Below are 19,992 nucleotides of genomic sequence, written 5' to 3'. Positions count from 1 at the left end.
TCCAAGGAGAAAATGGAGATAAGAATGCACTGCCATAGCCCACTGAGTTTCATCAACTGATCAAGTGGGAATTCTTTCCAATTCCAAGTCTTTCTTAAAGCCTCTGACAGTCACAACAGCTGCTTTATTTCTATGCTGAGCAGAGCAGCATTAATGAGAAAGTTGTTTGCTTTCTTTAAGAGGATTTAGCACAACCATAAAAGAGGACTTTTATGACAGGTCCCACTAACCAGTTCCTTAGTCCTTAACAAAGCAGGGTAGATACAGTTTTGAAAACAAGGCTCCCTTCCCACAAAGTTACCTGGAGGCACCTGACCTATTCCTGCTGACAGTCAGTGCATTCAAAGGTCTCCCCTGGGAAAGATTATCTCCTTGCAGTTGATTAGGCAACTTTACAGCTGCCATGATGAGATTTTTAACAGCAATCCAGTTAGTTCAGAGTGAAATGGCAATTACAAATAAATAAATAAACCAACAACAAACCAACATGGAGTGACAGGAAGCATTAAAACCCAAGCAGATGAGAACTACTCAGCTGGGTAGCAGGGCATAGCTCAGGTTCTGAGTTGTTGGAATGGCTCCTGAGGTATTAAAAGGTCTTTTTTCCCAGCCCCATGCTGGAAGAAGTCAGGATTCCTCAGCTCTGGTTTTCAAGGTTTTTTCTTTGTGTTTTGTTTTTAGGTTTTTTTTTTGTTTTGTTTTGGTTTTTTTGTTTTGTTTTGTTTTGTTCTCTTATTTAATACATTTGTCTTTCTGACCTGCTGAGATTGGTCCAGCAGGTTGGGTTGTGGCACAGTCTCTGCTCTTGGGGTGGTGTTGGCTTTTTATACTAAGAACTACATGTACTTTATTTACAATAATTTGCAATACCTATCACCTATGTTAGGCAGTCTGTCTCTGCTCTGAACCAATCCAAAAGTGCCACCATCACAGCAAAAGATGAAGGACAGGACATGCCCAGATTCTTCCATCTTGCCTCTTGAACCCCCATTCTAAATCCCCAAAATTCTACTTTTTCACCCTGTGACAAATTCACTATCATTCTATTCAAACTTTTGTAGCTTGTAACTCTTCACACAAAGGTGGGAATTGTTTCCATGGGCTAAAATCAAAGGCACGGGTGTCTGTGACTCTGTGCCAAGGTCTCTGAGCCCCCTGCCAGGGTCTCAAGCCACCCAGAGCAGTCAGAGGAATGCCCTGGGTTCTGACAAGGCAATAAGGCACAGAACACGCTGTACCCTTCACACACCCATCCCAAAGCTTTTCCTCCTACAGGAGCTCTCTCACAAGCCCAGTGCTGCTCCCTCATGTGAGCAAGGGTGACACGGTGCTGCTGTGCCCTTCACACAGCTGTCCCTTATCTGGCTGCTAGGAAACCTCCCTGCACACAAAGTCTAACAAATCCCAGCCACTCCATCTCACTTAGGCCATGTAGCACTCTCTTGGCAGCCATAAAAGCATTAAGTTAACAAGTGGACTTGATAAATCGCCTTTGGAGCTGGGCCAAAATGAAGAGCAATTAGGAGCCTACCTGGAACTTGAACATTATCATTTACAGGGAAGAAAAGAGGGGAGGAAAAAAAAGTCTGCCACCAATCATGACTTGGTAATACAAACTAAATAACACAGCACCTCCTGAATCAGAGAAGGGCAACAGTGCAAGAGACACAAGAAATGTGATCTGATCTTGAGTAATCCCCTCTAAGGGCAGGCACCTGGGCTCTGGAGTGGGATTAACACTCCACTTTAGGCACTGACTCGAACATAAACGGGGCTTACTGGCTGGGTCTGCACCAAACAGAACAAGTGGCACTGCAGATGAATCTGGCCAGCAGCTGGGGGCACAACCCACAGGCAGATGCAGGAAAAATTGGCAGAAACATCTATGGCTTTCTCTAAGAAAAAGTACCTACACCCACTTGGAAAAATACGTAAAATGCTATTCTGAAAGAACCCTCCACCTCCATGTACAGGGATGAAATTGCCCTACATAGCTTGTTGCAGAACTTTACAACTAGTATTCATAAAACAACTAACCAAGCTTTTTTCCTCTACAAAATAAATAGGAAAAGATGGCAGAAAACCTATGGTTTTCTCTAAGAAGAGAAATTCATCTAGACCCTCTTGGAAAAATATCTAAAACGCTATTCTGAAACAACCTTCCATGTACAGAGATTAAATCGCCCTACATAGCTTGTTGCAGAACTTTACTACTATTATTCAGAGAAAAGTTTTCCTCAATATCCAACCAAACTTTTTTCCCTCTACAAAATAAATAGGAAAAATTTGCAGCAACAACTATGAGTTCCTCTAAGAAAATGCAGGTATCTAGACCCACTCAGAAAAATATCTAAAATGCTATTCTGAAAGAACCTCCTATATACACAGATGAAATTCCCCCACATAGCTTGTTGCAGAACTTCACTACTACTATTCACAGAAGTTTTCCCCAATATCCAGGCTTTTTTCCTCTACAAAATAAATAGGATGAAAAGAAATCAGCTACCAGCAGACATGGAGCACCCTATTCTTGTCTCGTATCTTCTGACATATCAGAAAATAGATGAGATTTATTCATAGCCATTTCCGCCCTCTAGGCCTCTTAAAGAATGCTGTTTGCATATAAAAACCAGGGAGGAGCTGTAAAGTACCAGAAGAATTCCAGGGGAACTCTGGACTTCCAGGCTTCATCCAGCCAAGACTGGATGTGATGGCAAACAAGGGAACACTGAGAACCACACTTCCCTCCAAAAGGAATTTTATCCAAACACAGCTGCCCATGGATTTTGCACCAGCCCAAGCCAGCTGGTCTCAGGTAAATCACACAGCTGAAGTGAGGAAGAAGATGGGACAGAAGAACATGGAGCTAATTCACCTCTCCTGATTGAGTATTTCATTTACCTCAAGAAAGGCCAACAAGATATATTACACCCAACACAAAGAGCTCTCACTTTCCATCTCTCTCAGCTTCCAAGAATCCCACAGAGATCTAGGACAAGCCTAACTCCGAAGACAGCAAGTCAGGGCCAACAATTTCAGTACACATCTCTGACCCAAGCAAGGAATAACAGTGATTTCTGTGGTTCTCCCACAATGCTATTTAAAATAAAAGTCAACACAGGATTAATCTGTCAGCATATTCATTCCTGGGAGATGCCAAATGCCCTTGCTGCCCATCCAGCTCAGCACAAATTGAATACATGACACACCTCAGAAGGCCAAGCCAGTAGTCTGCACAGTGTCCTGAAAGTAAGAAGACCAATACAAATGCTAAGCAAGATTAGCAGAGGGGACACTGATTTGCCACTTAATATTCAAACACCAAAGTAATAAAAGACTTCAATGCTGGCAGCTGTGTGTGGAAGCATCTGACAAAACCACTTAATGATAAACCTACTGGCCTGAGGAAACATTTTGTTGCAGCATTACTGCTCCCACAAATGACAAAAACGTTCGGGAGCAGAAGTAGAGCACTGGTGAGGATGGAAGCTCTGAAATCTTACCAAGACTTAACAAAAAGAACTATTCCATCTCAGGAACCTGAGAAGCACACTGCTATCATCACAAGGGCACAGCCTTGGGATTCAAATGCAAGATAGCAATTTCCTTTCCTGGCCAACAAGCCATGTGCAGGATATCAATGCCCTCCATGCAGACTGCTTTCCACTGCCTCCAGATCAGGGACAACCTAAGAAAAGCGGAGGTGAGCTGTCTCTCCAGGTTCTAAGCAACAGCTCATGGTGAAGATTTTTACCCTGGCAAACATAAGGAGATATAAATTATCTTCTCATCCAGATAAGAATTTTTTCCTATTTTCTTCTTTGTTTTGTTGCTGCTTTGATCTTCTGAAATGGTAACAATTTCAGTAGCAGTGCTAACAGCAGGCCTAAAAACTGCACACATCCAAGAAGCAGAGGTAAACAAATAAAGAATAAGGTCTGGCTCTTATCTTGCAGCCCTAAAGGCTAATTTATTGCTTCCTATTTCAAAGCAGTGTGTGGTCACATCAGGAGTGAGCTTGGAATATCATACTTGCTGGGAAAAATAACATACACATGGAAAAAGTACAAGACATGTGCATGGATCAGTTAAAGATCTAAAACACAATATCCAAATGAACCAAAGGCCTAGGTCATCACAGTAATAGCTAAAGCAAACCAGAACTTTTTTCAGTTACAGATTCAACAGAACAATATATTGCAAATTATTTCCAGGACAAAAAACTCTACCTACATGCACCGAGCACATAAAGGTAGTTTTATTTATAAAAGATTTGTGTGTATACTATGGATTATGCCATAAAGGAAGATGGGTTTTCTAGGCAGAAAATCTTACTGCAGCTGCACAGAGAAAAGCTTGAGCCTTAGCACACACTGAGCATCAAAAACTCTTCTCCCAAGGCTGGTATCAAACGTGTTATGAAAGAAACTGAATTATGATTTCACATCTCTGATACAGCTCCTTTCCAGCCCTCACACACTGTAAGTGAAAATTATTTTTATTTCCCCTTCTTAGTAAACCACTTTGATTATAAGCACCATGTAATATCTATGGACATTTGGAGGCAGTGAAAGATCTCACAGCAAGGCTACCATTAAATCTTTGCTGAGGAACAAGAGGACACATCTGTGTTTCATTATCTTTGAAATAATTAACTGATTTTTGCATTACCAAAGTGAAAATTATTTTTTTTTTCTACTGTGAGAAAGTTTGGGAAAAGTGGAAGTCTTTAGCAATCTTCTGAGGAAAAAAAAAAAAAAAAAAAAAAAAAAAAAAAAAAAAAAAAAAGTCTAGATTAGGCCAGACAAAGAACCAGTTCCCACAAAAGGCATAATGGAGCTATGCCAAATGTTTCTAAGAACAGAGCATTTTTTGGTTGTTTTTTTGGAGCCAAATTTCTTATGCCTCCATTCTCTCTTTTATGGGTATTAATAAGATTTCCACATAAATCTGTCTCTACTTAGTCATCCTCACCACTGTCAGACTCCAGAGCCCTCCAGGAGGAAGGACTGCCAACACAAATGTTTGTGATGTCACCCGAGCCACACCAGCCATGGCCCAGAACAAACAGGCCCAGAAGGTGAAAGGCCACCACAACCCTATGGAGGGGCAAAGGATTAAACAATTAATAGATCCAGCATTAGAATTGAGAGGGGAGAGGTGAAATAACAGCAGTAATCACCTCAATGCATTTCTTGATTAACAAATGAAAAAGCAGTGAGCATCTTCCTGCAGTTAGTACACATTCTTAGGGCAGACTTCGCACACTAGTGGGAAATTTGGCCTGTGCCCATCTGAAACTGCCTTCCCATGCTCATCTCACATACTGTGACCAGAGCAAACCTGCCTTTGATGTATGGAAATTTCCTCCAAGGCATCAGTGAGTTTTTGCATTCAAGCTTTTGCATTTAGAGCCAGGTAACTCTATCATCCCTTAAAATCTGAGGTAGCATCTCCACAGACTGACACCCATGGGTGCATCTCTGCTTCAACACACACATCTATCTCCCCCTACTCCAAAACAATCAAAAGCAAAAGCAAAGAAACAACAACAACATCACCAGATGCTGGCTGAAGGGAAAGAAGTAAGATAAGCTAAGGGAAAAAAAAAAATCATCTCACCAGACAAAACTGCAGTCATTCTTGGGTGGTCACTCACAGACAAGCATCAAACAAATCTAATTCACTTTTCCTAACATGTAGAAGCAGAATCAAGTGGCCACAGCCCACCCTTGTGTTGTTTGGCCTGTCTTTCATGAGAGAGGAAAGGGGGACCAGATTTGCAGGACTAGAAGATAGGGAATGAGGCAGGAAAAATCAGTTCATTGATGTAAGTATTCCTAGATCAAAAAAACTTTTTGACCATTCAGAAGAGTGGTACTGAGGAAGCTGTTAACTCAAATCATGTAGCCATCAAGAGCATGACCTTTAAGTTTGCTTTTTATTAAATAAACACATGGAAAAAGAAAACAAACCTGCATACAGCTAAGAAGCTAGATAGCTAAAATTTCATTAAAACCATCTGTGACTGCAGATCCAAGCATCCAAAAGATAGCGTATGACATAATTATGCTTACAAGCACTGACTCACTGGTTTAGATAGCAATGCATTAAGATCACAGGAAAGATACACCCTGGGCTATCAAGTTTCTCCCTGAAGTTCTCATCTCCTTAACCTGCTATTATAAATGATTAAGACAACCTGATTTTTACTTTCATCTCAGTCTAAAAACCTTAACTGAAGAAAAGAGCCAGAGCCCCCAGGCCAAGTTCTCATGAGTGCACTGAATGACAGCAAGGGAAGCTGTTTCATCACATCTGAGGATTTTTTGGGCTGGGTTTCTTTCAGTGCATATCAGTCAATTTTGCAATACAGTGACTTCAGCTTAAAAATCAATGTTTTTCTCAGCATCACATTACCACTTTCATTTGAGAAGAGACAATATATAAAGCAGATCTGAACATGAAATAAGCACATATTATTGCAGCTGGAAGAATTTTACCATTTTTTCAACACAGATAAGTTGCAGTCTCCAAAAGAAAAATAAAATCCGAAGGTCTAAACATGACACTGTGTCTAGGCATGACAATATGATAAATATCCAGAATTTTAAATTTTGAGTTTTCAAAAAGTCTGCTCAAGTGACAGCCAGGAAGTCTTAAAGTTCATCTTAAGGATCTTCTTTTTCATCTATGCATAATACAAAAGGAAAAGATCATTCAAGATCCAAGGATGAGGGCAGCTAAAATGTTGAAATGAAAACACTGAAACTCTGCCTCAGTCACTATTATCACAAATTCATATTATCCATCAGCCCTGAATAGGAACATCACACATTTCAGGATTAGATTTATACACCACTCACAGCAGAAGAGAAAGCTGAAATAAAGATTGGATAGCTTTGAGAGGAAGGGGATAGACAATCTGTCTTTACTGCTTCACTTAAAAATGCTCAAGAGCTCTCCAAGAAACATTTGTGTTTGCCATCTCTCTGCCTCACCACAGCAGATGCATCCAGAAAGCCAGGTTTAGATGTCCGCAATTTCAGTTAAGCCCTGGTTTCTCAGATTTCCTCTGAGCTGGCCCCGATTCCAAAGGTACCTGGCGAAGAGGAAAGGACCATGGATCCAAGGCTTGGATCCCTGAGAGGAACTGAAGCTGGAATATGTGACTGAGTGCTGGCACCCCAGTCCAGCTAATTGTGGCACTGTTACCCCGTGCTCCTCTATGACCCTGCTCGACACAAACACAGCAGGCTCAGCAGGAGTCAGCATCCTGGATTCCACGGCCCACAGGTCAGTTTGCAGTCCCAACAAAGCACAGACAATATTTCTCTTGTCACTGAGCAGATTTCTTACTGTGGTCTCTGTAATGAGGCACAACCAGAGCCCATGCTGCCTAGAATGATGAGATTGCACACACCTATGGATACACCTGCCTGCTCCTAAAGGTTCTTTGCTTCTCCACAAGCCACAGGAAAGATGAATGCTCTGCAACTCTCAGCAGAAGCCTGCTGGAAAGGTTCAGGTTCCTTTTCCACCCTTAACCCTCTTTTAGCTTCCAAATCATCCTCACAGTTCCACCCCTCACATGAAGCACAGCATTAAATCCTTTAAGAGAAAATGTTTATTCATTTGCAGTTCTTTGTAATCAGTAGACAATTAGGGCTGCATTTAAGAATGGCACTTACAGACACATTAAGCTGGTTTTAAAAAAACCAAACCCTCAGTAATGGCATATGAATTAACTTGAAACATTTCAGCTCAACAAAAATGCAGTGACTTTCAGGGAACTGCTTTTATAAACAACAAATATAAACTAGTCCACATCTTCCCAGAGAACTGCTACATAGCAGCAACAACATATCCACTACTAACAAGAGTTTTACCAGGTAAAGCTCATTGTGCTTAGCTGTAAAAATGCAAGTCACCTATTTTTTCCAACTGGTCTTATCATACTTCTCACCAGCCAGAGCTCCAGACTGAACAATTGTCACAGCACATGTCACAGCTGAAATACCCATAATACACAGAGTGTCAGCACAGAGTTTCAGAAAGCTTGAACCCAAACAAAATAACACCTTACCTCTTCAGAAGGCTTCAGGCATCTGCTCATAGAGAGTAGCACCTTTCCACTCCAGCAGGCTGCAGCATCTGCCCTGTCCCTCAGGCCAGCCTTTGATGCCCTGCTGCTGGTGCCCTGCCCCTGTGTGCCCTCTGTGCCCTGCATGGCTGTTACTGTTAATGCTGCTCACCTGTGGGCACAGCTGGGGCCAGTTGGGGATGACTGGGCACAGCCCACCCCAATCACCACTGACTCTGTGCCTACACTTAAAGAAAGCTGTAGTCTCATTTTAGCTTCACACCAAACCTGCAAAATTTATCTTTAATAAACACTTATGAAATTCAGTTTAAACAAGGGAACAAATACACAAACTTGGGATGGCCACACAAATAATTTTAGGAGTTAGTGCAGAAAGCAGGTTGTGATTCAGGACATCCAAACTCTCTCCTCTGCTTGGTGCATGACCTCAGACAAGTAATGCTGTAACGCTGCTCATTCTGTTAATATTTCTGTACAAACAGCCCCTTCTTTGTGCCCCCAGGAGTGGCTCCAGTTCAGGCTGCCCAGCTCCTCCTGCCCAGCCAGCCCTGTGCTCCACATCACAACTGAAGCCAGCAGCAAGGCAGCCCAGGGACACCTGGAAAGCATCTTTATGGCTTTCACCTCTAGAACAGACTTGTGGCACCAGTCTCCAAATTTAACACTGGAATGTATCATTGGTAAGATATAAGTGGTAATCTGTTGATTAAAATCACTACTCAAGTGTTTACAAATAATTGCACAACTTGGCATACGTTTGCACATCAAGAAAGAAGAAGAAATATTTAAAGAATAGAGTTAAAAGTCAAACAATAGTTGCTAAAGCTTGCATATTAATAAACAAGACTGCCTGTGGAAATATCAGGAAATATGATTTAATACCCAGAAAGAACCCTGTCATATGTAACTCAGGCTTGCTGACTGTGCTGTCAGAGTCAAGCAAAGAATTCCATCCCTCTCAACTGCACAATACTAATTTGTGTATATACATACATACATATATGAACATTTACATAGATGTTTATATGTGTGTGCACACATCTATAAAAACACGCTACAAGGTGTCAGGTGACATTTTCAGCAGCACAACAAATGTTAGCTTTGAATTTCTTTCTTTAAAATAAGAAAAGGAATTGTTAGCTGTTAAAAAAAAATAAGAAGCTCTCATTGGATTTTAGGATGTGAACACAGCTCCTTCTGCACTAAGGACTGAACTGAAAGGATCACCCAGTTACCCTGGAAGGGCTGAAAACAGCAGAGACAGGAGGAGGTGATTACTAACCTTTACAAAAAGAATTTTAGAAAAATAGTGTTTTTAACAAACCTTCGTTTGTTCAACATGAATTTTAAAATATCACTGAGTGAGAAGGTGAAGGTATCCATTGTTTCACAAGAGTAATAGGCAGGCCGCAGCTCAGCACAAGCGTTCCTGTAACAAATTCCAACTAAAACTCCAGCCACATGAAAGATATTTTCCCAGTTATCTTGCAATTACAGATGCACCCAAACACGTTGAAGCTCCTTATCAACACAAAATACAGTGATCAGACTTTACCAAGACGAACCTATAGTTATCACCACCAGTACAGCTGAAGAGATGCACCAGAGAATTCAGCGCAGCATCCAACAGGTTTTGCCTTTCAAAGGTGAGTTTTGGGGGAAGGACTTCAGCATTTCCAATATAGAAATAGTGGTAGCTGCATTGAGGGGTGGGTTTGTAGAGGAAATGAAGCAGCAAAATGGAAATCCCAGTTAGATCTGTCTGCTGGTGAGCTCAAACACACATCAATAAGAAAAAAAAGAAAAGGAGAAAAGAGGAAGAGAAGCCAGGAAGGGAGAGGAAAGAAAACAAAAGGGAAAAAAATTCTCTCAAAAGCACTTGAAACTGCATTCACAGAGGCAAGGGTAGACAGTACATAAGGCTGTGCAGCCCTTTTTAATCTCCACTTTCTCACATAGCTCTGCACCTTTCCACAGCTGTCATCTCAACTGAGAGTCAATACTCCAGCACAGACAAGGTTTCACAAGTTTTACTCTGCAGGCAACAAAAAGCTTGGGAGAGCATATCTAGATTTCTGCCCACAAAGTAGAGTAAAACTTGCTTGGATGTGGCTTTTCAGCCCATGCACAGCCTTCAGCCACATTTCAAGGTAAATTTGGGGTGTATGTATTTGCCAAGAATCAGTATTTTCATCTAACATCAGTAACAAAACAGATGAATGGTCTGCCTCTCCTTTACGGCATGGAACACAAACATGCATGGAATTATTTAAAACCATACAGTAAAAGTGGAAGAGACTCAAAGTATCTGTAGTCCAGGGTGAGGAGCAATTTAGGTTATTGTTGATGCCTGGCAGCAGCTCCAGCACACAGAGATGCCAGCAAGGTATCATCAACCTGCTGGGAGTGCAATAGTTCAAAAAACAATTAACCTTCACCACTCAAATACTCCATTCTTTCCCTGTCTGGAATTCATTTCACAGCTGTGCTTATATGGACAAATTTACTGAGAAATCAGTCAGAAGGATGCTGCTCAGAATAAGTAATGTTCAGTTCTGAAGCTCAGTTATAACTGATCCCCTACAGTATTATGATTTACTCAAAGACAACCAGGAACAAGAAGCTTTTTCAAAACAAAAAAACCACCCAGCAACCCTCAGTGACTTGATCCTCAAAACACAGCAATAGTTTTTCAGCAGGCATCATCAAATTTATATTTCCCACAGCTTTTAATGAAGCTGAGATATTTCTAAGAGGACCAACCAGTCTGAGAGGAAGAGTTGCTTTTTTTAAAGAGTCAGCAGGGAGTGCCTCAGGACTTCAGCAACCATCAGAAAAAGCATCATGAGAATATTTGAAAAGCACCACTCCTACAGAGTTAGGCAGACAAAAATCTCAGTAAAAAAAAACCAAAAAACAACAAAATGACGCAGAATGTAATTTTATTTTACTTTAAAATTCAAACCAAAGCATAAATCTTAGTACCAAACAAAGCCAACTCCAGCAACCTACAAAATACAAAAGTAATATAAACCACTTTAACCCCACATATTTTACTGGTGGATTGGGGGTGTTAGCCAAGGAAGCGTCAGCTATGCTCTGAGCTATTTCTGATATGTGGAGGTTTTGTAATTTTCCAGCCTTCTTCAGGGGCAGGAGGAGAGCCTTTAATTGTATTGATGCTCATAAATATCTTCTCCCTAATTTTTTTTCAGTAGTTAATTGCAGTAAAAGTACAGAGAGTTGTGCAGTGATAGGTCCAGATAAAGCAGTACAGTCACTAAAGCAGAGAGTGAGCAAATGGGAACTTTCTTCCTAACTATCAGATTTAAAAAAAAAACAAACAGTTTTTCTAATCCTCAAACTGTCTGGCATCAGCAACTTCACACATTTCAATAACTAATAAATACAAATGTCTAAGCTGGAAGAGCTTCATCCATACCTTGTGGCACGCACTTGTTTTTCATGATCAGTGTCTGTCTCACACAATCAGACTTCTTCATAGCAGCTTAAAAAGAAAAGGTTTGGGGGGAATTTGTTTGGAGGTTTGGGGGGAGTTTGTTTTGAGGTCTGGAGATGGGTTTGTTTTGGTTTGTTTTCCAGATTTCTTCCATTTTTAGGCAAACCTCATCAATACCCCTCAGTCAGATCTGGTTTTATGTACAATTTCAGTCCCTTCTTAGATGAGGCTCAGAAGTTTGGGCTATCTGTGGATCCTAATGGTTCTGTATGTCTGACCAAAACTTGATACACCAGTCCATACCATACCTTCACTAACCCAATTTCATTTTAAAACCTCCCACACACAAAACCTTTTCAGTGACCAGCACATTTCCAGTGGCCAGCTGACACAAAATCCTTTTCTTGACAGGTTCAATAACGAACAATGCCATTTCACTGACCAAACTCTTGTAACTACCAGTATCTTCCCTGTGCCCCATATTTTCCCTTCTGCTCAGCAGCCCTTGAGGTGGCACTATGAAAACATCCATCCAGCCGTCCATCCATCCATGTTCAACAGCAGTGAAGGACCATCCGTCCCATCAGCACATCACACAGAATCACAGACAGGCTGGGCATGGAAGGCACCTCTGGAGATCTTCTAGTCCAACCCTTCTGCTCAGGCAGGCTCACCCAGAGCAGGAGACACAGGTGGTGGCCAGGCAGGTTTGAATCTCCCCAGAGGAGATTCCCCAGCCTCTCTGGGCAGCCTGTTCCAGTGCTCAGTGCTTTTGGCTCACGTTCAGGTGGAGCTGGCTGTGTTTCAGTTTGTGCCCCCTACTCTGGCACTGGGCTCTTGTCACTCACCCTTCAGACATCTGGATGCACTGATAAGATCCCTCTCAATCATCTTTTCTCCAGGCTAAACAGGCCGAGCTTTCCCAGCCTTTCCTCCCAGGAGAGATGCTGCAGTCCCCTCATCATCCCCGCAGCCCCGTGCTGAACTTTCCCCAGCAGTTCCTTGTCCTTCTTGCTCTGAGGAGCCCAGAATGGGACAGCGAGCCCCAGCTGTGGCCTCGGCAGGGCAGAGGACAGGGGGACATCCTGCTTTTCAGGTGGCATTTCCAGTTCCATTTATAAATGCTACACAGAGTCAGGACGTTCTGCAGCGGCGGGGTAGATCCGGCACGGGCTGAGTTAAGGACCACGGACAGATTTTGTGGATGATGCTCCGTGCCCGGCTTGGCTCTCGTGCCCTCTAGGGGGCCGCGCCCGCCAGCGCCGGCACCGCCCGCCCGCCGCGGGAGCGACCGGAGCCGCCTTCATCACCAGCACCACCATCATCACCACCATCATCCATCGTCATCACCAGCGCCACGAGGGACTCGCGACAATGACAGGCACACACACACACACAGGGAGAAGAAAAGCGGCCCAAACCCTTCATTATAAATAAATAAATAAATAAATAAATAAATAATACAAGCCAGAGCTTGACAAAGGGGTAGAGCACATCCTCTCCCCCCAGCCCCAGCGAATCTCCAAAAGCAGCTCAAAGCCTTCATAAAAAATAAATAAAATAAATAAATAAATTAAAGAAGCCAGAGCTTGACAAAGGGGTAGAGCACATCCTCTCCCCGCAACCCCAGTGAATCTCCAAAAGCAGCTTGGAAGGAAAAGAGCTGATATTCCACTCACAACTTAAAACCCAAACAGATGTTGCATTTCATGATATTTTTTTTATTACTCACAATATAAAGAATTGATGCTACCACTTGGAGCAGGGCTTAAAGCAAAACTTGCTGCAGGACTTAGAGCGAGACAACTTGAACACAAAAAACTCCATGAACAAACAAAAAGCAACAAAACCCCACAAACACACACACAAACAAAAAAAACAGACAACCAACTAAAAAAAAAAACCCAAGGGAAAAAAATAAAAAAAGAAAACCAACCCCACCACCTTCCTCCTGAAACCTGAAAAACTACATAGTCCAAGTGAGAGGTGTGACACCCTGACTAACACAGAAGAGACTTTCAGGAAAGTGCTTGGTAATTGATAAAAAACTTCTTCAAAACCAAGCAGAGGAAAAAAAATTTTAAATCCCTGCACAAAGTAAAACACAGCTTCCACTTTGTTATCTGAATCTGTACATTTCTTTCCTTATCTGCGAAGGGATATGCTACAAGCTGTACATCTTCCATCAGATTGCCTGGGTAAATCACAGCAACTGCCTCAAAGTTTTACTTGCAGCAGTGTTCCTTTCATTCTCAAATAGTTCAGGAGGCAGTCAGTTCACCCCATTCCAAGCCCTGTGGTTTGCACCACCAAACTCAGCAAACCTTTTCACTTCCAGGCTGAGGTTATTTCTTTATATTACTTTTTAAAGAAAAAAGCCCCAGCACTATTCCTTCTGTTTGCAACACTCAGTCTCCCACAAAAAAGTGTAGGAATGCAAGAACGCTAACAGCAGATTAGGAGAAATTCATACAAATGTCACAGTTAACGTCCAAAACATCATGTGTCACTGTTTTTCCCCTCCAACCCCCAACAAGCTTCTCAAAACACATTTCATACACAGGGTCACTGTTCTGGCTGTTTATTTAATTAACATGACAACCCAGAGTACACAGGATTTCTTTCAGTTCCCCAGCCTTGCATTTTCACACTTCAGGCAGAAAGAGCAGAAAGTCACTACTGTACTTTACTTTTTAGCCAATATACCATAATATACATTTCTTGATTTAACCAATTGACAAAAATAGATTCTAAGCCCTTGGTGAGAGTTTCAGCAGCAGTTTTAACATTTTTGTGAGGCTGAGAGAGAAATGAAAAAAACCAAGTGGAGCAGGTTTGCGTAAATGAAGCCATGCAAAAGAAAATAAAGCATTACGTCTGGAATCCCTGGGTGATTTTTCCTGGAGCCTTTCTTTAATATTTTACATGGTTGTGTTTCAGCAAGTCACCAGATGACATAATTCCTCAGTATTCCTTAGTTGTTAGTGACCTGAATGGCAATGCCATTAAATCTTATCGGAGTAATTACAGCTCAATAAACCCTATTAGGAGGAGGTACATGGTATATAAAACCTCACATGTCTAATAGACACAAAGTTCAGTAGCTAAATTCAATCTGCCAGTCCCCTCTAAAATTTTAAATTTCTCTATGTTGCACCCCGATCGCTCCCATTTTCAAGCCAGAGCACAGGATCTGTATTAATAAAAATTGTTTTTAATTTAAGGAACATTTCTCTACTTTTTTAGGTAAAATGAGGAAGAACCAGCAAAGGGGAAGAAGCAACATATTCCTGGCACTACCAAAGCTGTCACTATCAAACAATGAGAAAAGATAAAGCTTTAATTTTTCCCTTGGAAACAAAAAAGGAAAACTGACAAATGTATTTCTTTTTCTCCACTGTTTCTTAGATCTTATCACTGCAGAGATATCTTTGGCCATGTGAACTGTTACAGGATTGTCTTCTCAACTCCACAGACAGGCAATGATAACAACAGTCCTGCACACAACTTTCCCAGGCTAGGGCTGGGAACAGGCAGGGTTACCACCCAGAACCCCATGAAAAACAGTCAATTGAGAAAAAAACCTACTGCTGCTGCTGAAGGAAGGTAGACGAGGCTGGCACCAAGTTACCAGCCTGAAAAAATAAGGAGAAAAGGGATGGGAAAGACGCAGCAGAATAAAACAAGTCTCAAAGCAACAGAAAATAAATGATCGACCCTCAGATGTCCCTCGGGAACGCAAAGAGCTTTCTTCTTCTCCTGCTGCCCAGAATAGAAATACATAAAGAAAACAGAAATAAAAGCAAAAGAGAAATACATAAGGAAAATGGGCAGAAAACCTGTCTACCTTTGGAAGAAGAGCTCATGGGCAGGAGTTTGTACATGGAGCAGCTGGCCTGGCAGCTGGGGACATGGGAGAAGCTCCTCCACCAGGACTCAGCACCATCTCTCACACAGGGCTGTGTCACCCTCTAGTTGGGGAACCAGAAAATCCTTCAGACTGTGTGCTGTACCCCTACCGTCTCCTGACTAAGGTAAAAAAAAAAAAAATCCTGCAAAAGCAAATCAAACTATTTGCAGCAGCTGCAAATAACACATACTTGTAATAAATCCAAGGTAGCCAAAAGCTTCCCTAAACAAAACAAGCAAAGCTTGAAAGCAAAATCAGGAGTGTTCAGCATGGTTTAGATTTGCCCAGCTACAATCTCCTGAGCAGCATTCTACCCACCAAGGCAAAATCATCCCTTTGGACTGCTGCACGTTGAGATTAACACATCATCAGAGGCACAAGCCTCAGAGCACATGGGCATTATAATATTTTAATGGGAAAAAACAACACATAGAACACATTTCTGCTCCCCTCCCTATCCCCACCAACCTCCTCTCTGCACTTTCAGGAGGAGATAAAAATGTTTGCAAAAACCTGGGGAAAAACTCCAAAAGCCATCTTCTTGGTGGTGCTTTTGGATTTACTGAAAAAAAAAAAGGCATTTCTTCATTCACTCACTCCCTGTCTTATCCATCCATTCACAATTTTGCTCTGCATCCGCTTTCAAATCTGGCTGAGTGAGCCCTCAAGGAGCAGCCTTGATGAAATCACAGGCAGACAAGACTCAGCTGGGAGCAAGATGAGGCACACACTCCTCAATGAGAGCCACACTCACACCAGGCTGGAAGCTTGTAATCCAAAGACTTGGCCAGAGTTGGGAAAGAGAAAGATCATATACAAAAAGCAACCACAAAAAGCACAGAACTGAAAATGGGAAAGAGCACTTCTAGCAACAACAAGATAAGGTTGCATCATGGTACCATTTGAACTCTGGATGGTGGCATTTTTAATGAAAGTTTTTCTTTTCAAATTCTTTTTGGAAGTGATAAGATGCTAACATAAGGTGTGTTAACACAATATCCATGTTGTCAGTTTGCAATTCCTGGTACTGTCCTTTACAATGCCACGTAGATTCACCTTCAAATTCTAGTAGAGAAGAATTCAGGTTAAAATTGAGATGTGTGACTAAATAAGAAAAATTCAGAAATTCCAACTTTCATAGAATCTCGTATTAACAGAAAGAGTCGAATATGAAGGGAATTGAATTCTGGAAAAACAAAAGCTCAATTAAGTGCTCAGCAATAGGAAAGTTACACGGGAGTTGATGGGAAAGATCACTAAAACTTTGCTTAATGTTACTCACTAAATTCAAGTACGTGTTTCAAAGCAATAAAGTGGATCTATTTCCTGATGAAAACTATTGGCAGCTCGCAGATGTACAAACAGGACCAGAAACATTCAGAGGATGTTTTTTAAAAACAGGGGGGCAAGAGAAGGCCTGGTTTTCTTTCAAAGCCCTCATGTCTATTTTTAACATGTTATATTTAAAAACTGTCCTAAAGAAAAACATTTACCTATAATCTCTTTAAGTCTACAGGGAGTTGATTTTTGCTATAAACATAAACTGTGTTTGCTATAAGAGAGTCCCACTCTCCCATCATTTCTTCAAGGTCCTTACAGAGCTTTGTTTCAACTTTTCCATTTTTCACTCACACTAGCATTTATTTAAGAGAACAGTTTTTAGGGAGAGAAGTTCACATACACACAGCCACATTGTGCTTAAAAAAAAAAAAATAAACGCAGAAAGTCTCCCCAAACTCCAAAGTTATCATCCATTTCTAATCACACAGAGACACAAGCAATACCAGATCTCACTATTGATTAATAGTGAGTGAGAACAAAAGGAAGAGGAATTTGCCAAAATCCTGCAGCGGGTGAACGGAACAGTTGCAGATAACTCCCGGCCAGCTCCACAGCCTGGAGGTGGGAATTGCTCGGGGCACTGTCCCCAGTTAATGCACCAGCAGGGAGGGAAAAGGAGTCTACCTTGTTATATCCATCACCAGTCCCACCTTCTGGTACATGCAGGAGATTTGAAGCTCCTCCATGAGAGAAGACAAGGACCAAGGTCACTGAGTCCTGTCTCCAAATGACTACATTTAGAGATGTTAACTAAAAGGCTGCATTTATTGGAAGTGTGAAAGCAAGTGGAAAACATGTTTAAGACCTTACAAATGATGTAAGAAACCACCAGAAATGCCTAGCTTCCCCAAGTAAGCATAAACAGTTTTAATTTTGTGCCTTATTGTACTTACAAATTACTCTTACACCATTGCCTCTCAGTTCCTGCTAAAGTCAGAACTCGGTCAGTTTTCTACTTTTTCACACTGTATTTGTCTGTGGTAAATATTTACTTTACCTAAACAAAACTGTTAAATAAATAAGTACGTTTGTTGTAAAACAAGTCTCAAGTATGTAAGGTTGTCAGGCCCTCTTCTAAGAAATGTCAATACCAACCACAAAGGGATGTAATCAAACGATTTCCAGAAACAAACCAGCCACCCACACCATATAGTTAGATATAGCCATTACTTGGAAAATACTTTGCTGCTTATCCAGCAAGCTACCTGAAAGAAAACCTTAGGTGTATGACAACACGCTTCACTTGATCACAGAGCACAGAATCCTTTTCAACACTAGTTGAAAAAGAAAACCTAACACAGTTTGATACTTATTTTCCCCCCAGGTTTCCCTTTCCACTGCTTAGCAGGAGTTGCGCTGACTTTCAAGACATCCAAGTGTCAAGTGATATTTTTGTGGGGCAATCTTAAATCTCAAAACAACCGAAAAACCCTTCAAGCGCAGAACCAAGCCCACTTTGTGTCCGTGTCAGGGCTCTCTACACAGCTGTGCAGTAAAGATACCGGTGCCTGATTGCTTCTTCCTCCAGCTTTTTTGAGGTGTGCATTGAAACGAACGCATCTCTGGTAATGAAGTTCTCACTCAGCCATTCCAATCACAGCTTCGCAGAGGAAACAAAGTTGAGATAAATCGCGTGTGCCTCGCACCGGTTCCCACAGCCAGGGCAGAGCCGGAGCTATTGATTACAGCACGGGAACAGCGCTGGGGAAGCAAAGTGCAAAGACGAGCCTGGGCTACCGCCCCGATAAGGGACTTCTACCACCGCGGACAGCCGAGCTGCTCGGCTCACACACGCACACACCCCTTTCGAGCTTAAAGCAAGTTTTAAAAGGCTGAGGTACCTTTCTAGGAAACTACAGCTTTGAAACAGCGGGGTTCCTAAGTGATGCTGGGGAACCCGAGGGCTGCGTTCGGGGAAGGTTCCCACCGGCTCCGGGAGCCCAGCAGGCACCGTCCACCCCAGCCCTCCCTCTGCCAGCCTTAGCAAAAGCCGGCGCCGGCCACAGCTGTAAGGGAAAAGCACACCCCGAGCCCTCTGCCTGGTCCGGAGAGCCCGGCTTCAGCCCGGCTTGCCCCGGCCCCGTCCCGAGGCGTCCCGGGGCTCTCCGCGCCGAGCCGGGCAAAGCCGGCACCGTGCGCGGCCTCCCCGGCCAGGAGCGGCTCCTCTGCCGCCGCCGGGACCCCCGGCAAAGTTTGGAATCCGTCTCCCCGCAGCCCTACCTGCTCCCGGGGGATGCAGGGCAGCGAGGTCCTCCGGTGGGTCTTGTTGCCGCCGCCGCCCGACATCTCGGGGGAGATCATGGAGCTGGACCGCCGCCGCCGCCTGAGCACCGGGGCTTCGTCCGCGGCCGGGGGGGCGGCGGGAGGCTCGGCCAGCGGGGCGGCCCGCCGCGGGGGCCAGAGCCGGTCGGCGTAGCCGGCCAGAAGGATGCCCAGCAGCCCCAGCAGGTAGGCCAGGTAGGGCCGCCAGGACGCCGGGACCCTCTCCAAGGCGACGAGGGACGTGGTCTTGGCCGCGCTAGTCACGGCGAGCATGAGGACGCCCTGCCTCAGCTTCAGCACCAGCCATGTCACGCCGGCCAGGCAGCTCAGCACCACCCCCGTGGCGGCGAGGGAGAGCAAGTGATCCTCCTCCTCCTCCTCCCCCGCCGCCAGCGCCGTCTGCGCCACCGCTTCCCCCCCGCAGCAGGCGGCCAGCAGCAGCAGCAGCAGCAGCAGCAGCAGCAGCGCCGCCGCCCGCGGCCGCACGCCGCCCCGCACCGGGCAGCGCCCCGCGCCCGAGGAGGCGCCGGCCGGGCACAGGGGCACCGCGCCGGGCGGCACCCGGCCCCAGCGCCGCTCCCCCCGCGCCAGCCTCACCGCCGGGGCCGGCAGCGCCGAGAGGGAGCCGTCGCTCAGCGCCGAGCAAAGTTTCCGGCGGCGCCGGGGCTCCCGCGGCGGCGGCGCGGTCCGGGCGGGCGCCCCTCGCTCCGCCGCTGCCGCCGGGCTCCGCTCCTCCATGGGCTCGGTGGGCTCCCCTGCGCGCCCCGCGGTTGTTCGCAGCCGGGCAGGGTCCGGGAGGGACCCCGCGGTCTGCGCTCGGTGGCCGAGGCACGGGGGGCCGGGGAGCGCCGCGCCTCTCCGCGGGCTTGGGGCGGTAAATTAAAATGTCTTTTTGAAAGTACAGGACTGGGAGAG

General features: G+C 44.0%; 1 protein-coding gene across 1 annotated transcript in view; it reads right to left on the bottom strand.

Annotated features, from left to right (window-relative positions):
* The window catches only part of PDE3A (phosphodiesterase 3A), a 211,843-nt gene extending 192,683 nt beyond the window's left edge, over window positions 1-19,160 (bottom strand). Inside the window, exon 1 of the mRNA XM_059472263.1 lies at window positions 19,036-19,160. Within this exon, the coding sequence (XP_059328246.1) occupies window positions 19,036-19,116 (81 nt within the window). The 5' untranslated portion in view covers window positions 19,117-19,160. The remainder of the gene's footprint in view (window positions 1-19,035) is intronic.
* Window positions 19,161-19,992: the final 832 nt, after the last annotated feature.

The sequence above is a fragment of the Ammospiza nelsoni genome, chromosome 5 (assembly GCF_027579445.1).
Source record: "Ammospiza nelsoni isolate bAmmNel1 chromosome 5, bAmmNel1.pri, whole genome shotgun sequence".
Taxonomy (NCBI): domain Eukaryota; kingdom Metazoa; phylum Chordata; class Aves; order Passeriformes; family Passerellidae; genus Ammospiza; species Ammospiza nelsoni.
This window is presented reverse-complemented; position numbering and strand designations above follow the sequence as displayed.